Source organism: Entelurus aequoreus, linkage group LG17 (genome assembly GCF_033978785.1).
Source record: "Entelurus aequoreus isolate RoL-2023_Sb linkage group LG17, RoL_Eaeq_v1.1, whole genome shotgun sequence".
Taxonomy (NCBI): Eukaryota; Metazoa; Chordata; class Actinopteri; order Syngnathiformes; family Syngnathidae; genus Entelurus; species Entelurus aequoreus.
Window position 1 is genome coordinate 21158477 of NC_084747.1, and position 9292 is coordinate 21167768.

Below are 9292 nucleotides of genomic sequence, written 5' to 3' on the forward strand. Positions count from 1 at the left end.
ATAGCCCTTAATCACAAGTGTCTCAAAGGGCTGCACAAGCCACAACCACATCCTTGGCTCAGATCCCACATCAAGGCAAGAAAAAACTCAACCCAATGGGCACAATGAGAAACCTCGGAGTGGACTGCAGTTGTGGGGGGTTGGTGCAATGGATGTCGAGTGGATCTAGTTAATAACGTGAGGTCCAGTCCATAGTGGAGCCAGCAGGGGTCATCTTGAATGGAGACAAGTCAGCAGCGCAGAGACGTCCCCAACTGATGCACAGAGGAGTAGTCCGACCCCGGGTGCCGACTTTGAACAGCTAGCTCCTCATCTGTGGTCACCTGATAACCTCTCCACGCAGGAGAGGAGGGCAGAGCAGAGAAGAAAAGAGACGCCAGATCAACTGGTTAGAGTTGGATAATAATATTCCAAACAAAAGGCGATGGGGAAAAAGTGCACACCATAAAAATACAGTCCACAATGGAGCTTCCAGCGGTTGGCGAGGGGACGGCCAGGACACTCTGGGAATTGTTTGTCCACAGAAGATAAAGACTATACCTCTGGAGAAAAGATGAAACAAAAATAGAGATTAGTGTAAAAACAATTCAATATTGACCTGTGGAAGAATCGTGGAAGCTAGTTATGGGACAGGACTGCCTTAGCCCTGCTTAAATAACCCAGTGACAAATTAGGATCAGGTGTGTCCAATTAGGCCGTCCCCCACCGAGAAAGGAAGCATGGAGGAATAGAAACAACAGCAGGGACAAAATACTGGGGAAGGCAGGAGAGCACCGTACTCTTCCAGGTCGACAAAGTATTGAAGATCCCTGCCCCTTCTCCTCACGTTTGAAAAGGTCTTGACGGTAAATGCAGCAATAAGCCTGGGTGGCGGGAGAAGAACTTCAGAGCTCATGGGGCTCTGCGGCAACGGGCCCGAGAAGGGGATGTATCCTGGGTCAATCTGGAAGACGTAAAGGGAAGCAGGTTTGATGACTCTCAATGGGATAAGGACCTATGTGTCATGATCCATGGTCCGGATCATGTTTTTGTGTTTTCTGTAAATTTTGGACTCCTTTTGTTATTTGTTGTGCTCCTGTGAGTTTGTTTTGGTTGTCATGGTCACTCTTTGTGTGCACCTGTCTCTGATTAGTGCTCACCTGCTTCCCGAGCGCTAATCAGAGGCATTATTTAAGTTGCCTTTGCCAGTCACTCGTCCTGCTCTCATTGTGTTTGCTCCATGCACTTGTCACGTGAGTTTTTGAGTTCTAGTGTTCCCTGTCTTTTGCCTATGCTAAGTAATAGTTCCTTAACTTCCCGTGCGCTCTGCACGCATCCCTGTTGTTTTTGTTTATTGGATGATTTATGATAAATAAATCACTTCCTACCTTACGCCTTCGTCCGGAGCCGTTCCTTTGCATTGGGAGAACAACCGCGCAGCAAGCTGCGACCCCCCGATCGTGACACTATGAATCTTTGCCCAAGCATTTTAGATTCCACATGAAGAGGTATATCGTGTGATGACAACCACACCTTTTGGTCAGGCTTGTATTCCGATGCTGTGCTTCGGTGGCGTTAGGCAAGGCACTGGTTGCATGACAGAGCAGCCTGAGTGTTACACCGTGCATGGCGCAGGTGGACAGCCACAGATGGAGCGGCAACTTCCGTCTCCAGTAAAGGAAAGGCGGGCGGTAGGTTTCCATAGGCAGAGTGAGACGGTGACATTCCAGCGGGGTATTATGGCCGTCACCAATCCATGGTAGGTTGTTAGCCCAGCAGACTGGCTGCTGGTGGCAAACGCAGCAAATAGCCCCTTCCAGATCCTGATTTGCCCGGTCAGTCTGATCATAGGTCTGAGGGTGGAAGCCCGAGGAGAGGTTTTGCGATGCCCCCAGAAACCTACATAATGCCTTCCAGACTGTTGTGGTCAGAGATTAATGCGGCAATCATATGGTCTGTGTGGAGGTAATGACAAAGCTCAGACAATTGGCTTAATGCTATAGATAATTCGATGTAGGTTGGAGCTGTGCTGTTAGATTTTAGTGCTGCTTTTGACGTGATTGACCACTCTCTTTTAATTGAGAAACTTAAATGTTATGGTTTTAATACTTCGGCTTTAATGTGGGCACAGAGTTATTTGTCCTCAAGATCACAACAGGTGTATCTTAATGGCAGCTTGTCTAATAGCAGAAGTTTGGATTGTGGTGTTCCACAGGGAAGTTGCCTGGGACCTTTACTTTTTTCTATATTCACCAATGATTTACCTTGGGCTACCGGGCGAGCCAAATTGGTTCTTTATGCTGATGATGCAACCTTATATCATGCACTTAATGTAGTATTGAGTGAGGAACTAAAAGCTGTGCATGACTGGACAGTATGTAACAGACTTGTCCTTAACATCTCAAAACCAAAAAGTATTGTATTGGGGACTAGGCAAGGGTTATCTTGTGACCCAAAGTTGGATCTGAGGCTAGGTATTTCAACAGTTCAACAGGTCAGAAGTGCCAAGCTCCTTGGAGTGACGCTGGACTGCACTCTATCCTGGTCAAATCATATCAGTGATATAGTTACAAAGGCTGTTGGTATTTCCAGGAAATGCGCTGCTTTAGTTGATCCACCTCTTCTTTGTCAGATTGTTAAGAGTTTAGTCTTGTGTCATATTGACTATTGTTCTACAGTCTGGGCGTCTGCTGCAAGATCAGTAAGCTCCAGATTGTCCAGAATAGGGCAGCAAGGCTGGTTCTGGGTTGTCCACTAGGAACCAATGTTAACCAAATGCATGCTTCTATTTCCTGGCTAACAGTGCAGAACAGGTTGTCAGCTAATACTCTAATATTGTTCAAATCAGTAACCGGTAGTAAAACTCATGCTTTTCTCATGGCCCAAATAGTTCACAGTAGCACTATACAAAATCATAATACCAGGGCGTCTAGTGAGGGACATTTTGTACTCCCTCGTCCCAGGAAGAATGCTTTGCGGAAATCTTTTATTTATAGATCTGTACCGCTCTGGAGTAACCTGCCTCAAATTCTCACCGGCATTGAAAGTAAATCTGAGTCTTTAAATTAGTTTGCTTGTTGATGATTGTGTTTGGTTTTACATTGTGTAGTTATATTTATATGGTAATTATTATTCTGTGACTGTAAATTGTTTGCTTGTTTTCTTATTGATGCTTTTATTTTTTTTTTCTGTATTGTGTAGTTATAATTATATGCTTTTACTTGTAATTGTATTGAGTTTAGACTAGTGGGTTGTTGTGGCAACCAGCTAATGGGGATCTTTAATAAAAATCAAAATCAAAATCAGTCCTTGCTAAATACATCCCGTAGGTCGTGATCAGGGACAAGTCTATCACTTCCAGAATTTCACTACGGCATCGCGCTGATCGAGGGCATCCGGAGCTGAGACACACGCAGCAGATCGTTGCCTCCAGATTTTGTCTGTTGGTTTGTAAATGGTAGCCTGAGGATAGGCAGCCAGATGCCCCCCACAATGCCTTGTAGAGTTCCTTCCAGACATGCAAGGCGGGGCCCCTGTCGTAAACCACATCCACAGGAATGTCGTGCAGCCAGAACACATGCTGGATCAGGTCGACGGTGTTGGGCAGAGCGACACATTTGACAGAATTACCATGAGATGGCGGAAGTCTTTTAATAAAGTCCAAACCCATGTACAAATGGTTAGGTTTCAGCTAGAAAAAAGGAGACCTTGGTGGAAGGTGTTGTGTATTATTTACCTAAGATAGCACAATATCCTTAAAATATTGTGTGCCAGCCCATTAAGGTCACAGCGTTTCTTAGACGTGTTATTCAGTTGAAAAGGAGACCCACTAATTATTCCTAGATTTAGCTGTCCTGTTGGGCCAAAAAGGCCCAGGAGTAGAGGGAGGAATGCAGAAACTCAAATTTAGTGAGAGAATATAAACATCGCAACAAATCAGAGATGGTGCTCATTAGGGGTGTGGGAAAAAATAGATTTGAATTCGAATCCCGATTCTCACGTTGTGCGATTCAGAATCGATTCTCTTTTTTTTTTTAATCGATTTTTTTAAATTAATTAATTAATTAATTTTTTCATTAATTTTTTTATTTTATTTTTATTTATTTTTTTTAAATTAATCAATCCAACAAAACAATATACAGCAATACCATAACAATGCAATCCAATTCCAAACCCAAACTTGACCCAGCAACATTTAGAACTGCAATAAACAGAGCAATTGAGAGGACACACAATCACGACACAGAACAAACCAAAAGTAGTGAAACAAAAATGAATATTATCAACAACAGTATCAGTATTAGTTACAATTTCAACATAGCAGTGATTAAAAATCCCTCATTGACATTATCATTAGACATTTATGAAAAAAAAAACAAAAAAACAATAGTGTCAGAGTGGCTTACACTTGCGCATCTCATAAGCTTGACAACACACTGTGTCCAATATTTTCACAAAGGTAAAATAAGTCATATTTTTGGTTCATTTAATAGTTCAAACAAATGTACATTATTGCAATCAGTTGATAAAACATTGTCCTTTACAATTATAAAAGCTTTTTACAAAAATCTACTACTCTGCTTGCATGTCAGCAGACTGGGGTAGATCCTGCTGAAATCCTATGTATTGAATGAATAGAGAATTGTTTTGAATCGGGAAAATATCGTTTTTGAATCGAGGATCGCGTTGAATCGAAAAAAAAATCGATTTTGAATCAAATCGTGACCCCAAGAAATGATATTGAATCGAATCGTGGGACACTGATCTAACATGCCAGAGGCTGTCCACCTTGAAGACCTGCTGCGGATATGGGTACGGCCTGGCGCGAGATTTACACCTTCTCTCGTGACCCCAAGAAACGATATTGAATCGAATCGTGGGACACCCAAAGATTCGCAGCCCTAGTGCTCATGGTTGGAGATTGGGATCGAGGGTCAGAGGTCTCCCGACTCAAGAGTTTTGGGGCTCACGCTAGGGCTGGGCGATGTGGCCTTTTATTAATATCTCGATATTTTTAGGCCATGTAACGATACACGATATATATCTCGATATTTTGCCTTAGCCTTGAATTAACACTTGATGCATATAATCACACCAGGATGATGATTCTATGTGTCTACGATAAAACATTCTTGTTCATACTACATTAATATATGCTCATTTTAAACTTTCATGCAGCGAGAGAAATCACAACTAAGTCAATTGACCAAAAGTGTATTTATGAAACAGTTATTAAGCAGTGGCACAAACATTCATGTCATTTTAAAACAGAAAGTGCAAGATTGTCAGAGACATTTTAAAACAAGCTATGAGTGCACTTTTGTGCATGACGTCACTAAGATGACATATCAAAACAACACTAAATTAAAGTGCACTTTTTGTACAGAATGCCACTACAATAGTAAAAACAAATAAAGTGCACTTTTGTGCATGATGTCACACAAGATATTTCAATAACTGTCAAATAAAAATGAGCTGCATAATGGGGAATCAAATGGTGTATGTCCTTCGCTATGTGGTAGGTTCCTGCGGACGTTATCTCCTTCTGTTGTTGACTACTTTTTTCATACGGTGTTGATGTGGAAATTGTTGCGTCGGCATTTTGTTGGGTGGCACCGGCCGGAGATGTTGACATGCGGAGTTTCAAGCACTCCTCATTCTCTAGCGGGTGACTTTTCAAATGATGCTACAAATTAGTACTGCTGCTACTTTTTGTAGCAACGCTTTTGCCGCATACTTGACATATTACGGTTGTCTGTTCAACATCTTACCGCTTGAAGCCAAACCACCGCCAGACGATGGACCCCCTGCTGTTTTTCTTGGGAATTAATTCTTTATATTTAATAATGATACTTGTAAAAAAACTTAGTTTATTAGTCGTCATGGAGGCAAGGATTAGTGATTTAGAAGTAGCTAAAACACTGTGGATGGATGTTAGCTGCTAGTTAGCTAGCCATGTCTTAACACGCGAAGTCCCAGAGAAGGGTCAATTGACACTTTTACCTAGAAAACACACAAGAGGGTCATTTGACCCCTAGTCCCCCCTGTGGACACTCCTTTTGTTATGAAAATGTGGCTGTTAGTGGCACACGGCAGGGGGCCACTTGAGCCTGTGTGGGGGAGGGGACCTTACAGCTCAAGCTTTAGTTCTGAGGTAGGTTGTGTGTGTTTTTGCAAGGATCAACAGAATGAAGGGATCAACACTCTGACATTTATTGTTAAAAAAAATACAAAACAAAACATATTTACAAACAATGAAAAAGCAACTGTTTTCCCAGTTTTGGTGTGGAGGGTTGTTGCAGAAGCAATTGTTATTTTTGTGTGCCAAAAATAGTTTAAAAAAAAAAATTTACAAAGAAAAAAGCATATTTACAAAGAATGAAAAACCATGTCCATGTAAACGTGACTGACATACATTTGAGCAGTCACTCACAATCCTGGCACTGCCATTGCTCCTTTCGGCATTTCCCACATGTATAATTTTTCTGTCTACCTAGACAAACTGCCCCTAACAGCCTCATTACCATAACAAAATGAGTGATTAGTGTATTCGGGAAAAGCGTCGGGCCAAATGACCCCTCTCTGGGTCTTCTAGGTAGACAGAAAAATGCTGGGACTTCTAGTGTTAATTAAAACACCTCTTCCTGAGGGCGTTTCAGTGTTATAACTTCACCTTTATCTTTACTTTTTACACCAAAATGCGTCCATTCTCCCTTTTCTGTCTACACACTGTGTCTGCTTGTAAGTACTCCGTGTGTGTGCACTGCCGAACATGCTCCTTTGCTCGTAAAACCGGCAATGTCACCATGTGACGACGACGCGCCGTCATGCCTGTTAAAAAATAAAATAAAAAATATGGCGAACCGGTACTTTTCAAACAGAGTATAGTACCGCTTTTTATTCATTAGTACTGCGATACTATACTAATACCGGTATACCGTACAACCCTAGTGTAAATATTGCAACTTTTCCTCGTTCCATTTCACAATGTTTGCTCTTTTATTACACTGTAGTGTTTTTCCAGTAACAGTATTTGTAGAATGTGCTGTGGGCCGTTACAAACATTGCAGATTGCTGCGTCACAACTAGAAACACAATATTAATTCTTCATTTCCCCTCGGGATTATTCAAGTATTTCTGATTCTGATTCTGAATAAAATCCATAGCAATGTTTCTATAAAAACGTCTTTTATCCAAGGTTCATTGTCCTGAATGGACTACCTCTCAATAGACGTTCATATACTTGTATTTTCTTTGTGGATAGCAGCAGTAAAAAACAAAACAAAAACAAAACTATATATATATTTTTGAGATATATTTTTTTAATGAATAAAATTTTGTGATATTGTGTTGCATTTTCCAGCTGAGGGAGGAGCGAGTGGAGATGACACTCCCTGCAAAGTGAGTGGAGATGACACTCCCTGCAAGGTGTGTGGAGATGACACTCCCTGCAAAGTGAGTGGAGATGACACTCCCTGCAAGGTGTGTGGAGATGACACTCCCTGCAACGTGGCAGCAGGACAGCCAGCACAGACCTGCACACTGCAGTAGAAGACCTGGAACAACTTTGTGTACGCCTGTGACAAGTGTGTCAAAGAAAAATAACTATTATTGACATTACACTATTTCCACATAAGGCTAGCAGACAAAAAAGTTAAAAACAATTTTTTAAAAAAAACTCAGCTGCATGCCAATAGTCCTTATATTACATAAATATTATAAATGAGCATTAATCCACTAAACTGTACTTCAAACATGCTATATTGCGCCTTTAAACAAATATGATTATTCAAAGAACCTTTCTTTGATAACTAAAATACAATTGTCAGTTTTTAAACATGTCAAAATGATGACTATCATCACGCAGTTACACCAAGTGCTCGCTTGGGGGCAGTGTTTCCACCTGAGGAAATCCCGGCTGGGACCGGAAACACATTCCTTTTGCACCGGCTTCTTCACTCAAAAAATACAAAAAAACATTAAAACATGTAAACAATATCATATATCTTTTAATGGTTGGATGATTATTCAAAGAAACCTTCTTTAATTACTAAAAATAAAATTGTCAGTTGTTAAACATGTCAAATGAATGACTATCGTGCAGTTACACCAAGTGGTCGCTTGGGGGCAGTGTTTCCACGTGAGCAACCCCCTGATGAAATCCCGGCTAGGACCGGAAACATTCTTTTTTTTTTTTTTTTTTTTTGGGGTGTTTTTTTATTTCATTGAACAACAAACATACATTTATAATTGACACAAAAGTCAAGGCACTTTCAACATCAAGGAAAGAAAAAAAAAGAAAAAACAGAGTAATAGTACTAAAAAATATGAGAAAAAAAAAAAGACAAAAAGGGCTACGTAAATCACTGTAAATGTTTCGGAAACATTAATTTTGCGCCGGCTTCTTCACTCAAAAAATACAAATGGCGCCGCATGTTGAAAACCACTAAAACATGTAAGCAATATCGCAGTCTTTTAATGGTCAGATGAAGCCTCGTCAACGGATTGGTTCGATAATTTCTTGAAACTTCATGCGTAACTCATAACTCTAAATATTTACCCGTTTTAAATGTTTGAGCCCACATTAGATTAAGGAGCCTTAGTTGGACGTTTGCATGTGGACTGGGTTAACTGGGGACGGCGTGGTGCGGTTGGGAGAGTGGCCGTGCTAGCAACCTCAGGGTTCCTGGTTCGATCCTCACCTTCTACCAACCAAGTCACGTCCGTTGTGTCCTTGAGCAAGACACTTCACCCTTGCTCCTGATGGGTTGTGGTTAGGGCCTTGCATGGCAGCTCCCGCCATCAGTGTGTGAATGTGTGTGTGAATGTGGAAATAGTTTTAAAGGTTGAAGGTAGAAAAGCGCCATACAAGTATAACTCATTGACCATAACTGTCTCACGAGAAGACGCAATAAATTCAGAATGCAAAAGTGATAGCTCTATCCTGGAGGAGAGACTCCTTGTCTATCTTCATGTCAACTTTTAAGTTACAACGTACAGAGGTTGTTTTCCGGTCACTTGCACATGAACATCTCCTTACATGGTCAGGTGGTACTCTCCTGAATGAACACACACCCAGACAAAGTAAGAAGGAATATAAGACTGTGGTTCGGCTCCTCCAGGTTAGGAGTGCCTAATTTTTTCGACTTGACCTACTCCAGGTACTGCAGTCCTGTCTAATGACGCTCGCTTGTAATAAAGCAACTTTTGGTTGAGTAAAGCGTCTCCGACATCACTTTTGATCCAGCCGCACTGCCGTGTCGCCCTTCTGTCCGGACGAGGATGACAAGATGTCGCGACAATTGCCGTGGTT

General features: G+C 41.4%; 1 protein-coding gene across 2 annotated transcripts in view; it reads left to right on the forward strand.

Moving 5' to 3' along the window:
- The window catches only part of LOC133632647 (Golgi-associated plant pathogenesis-related protein 1-like), a 12310-nt gene extending 3018 nt beyond the window's left edge, over positions 1-9292 (forward strand). The window contains exons 5-6 of one of the 2 annotated variants that reach the window (XM_062025198.1): positions 7343-7407; positions 7462-9292. In XM_062025198.1, the coding sequence (XP_061881182.1) occupies positions 7343-7407; positions 7462-7530 (134 nt within the window). In that variant the 3' untranslated portion in view covers positions 7531-9292. Of the gene's footprint in view, positions 1-7342 lie in introns of both variants that reach the window. The other variant, XM_062025197.1, reaches the window with a different exon arrangement.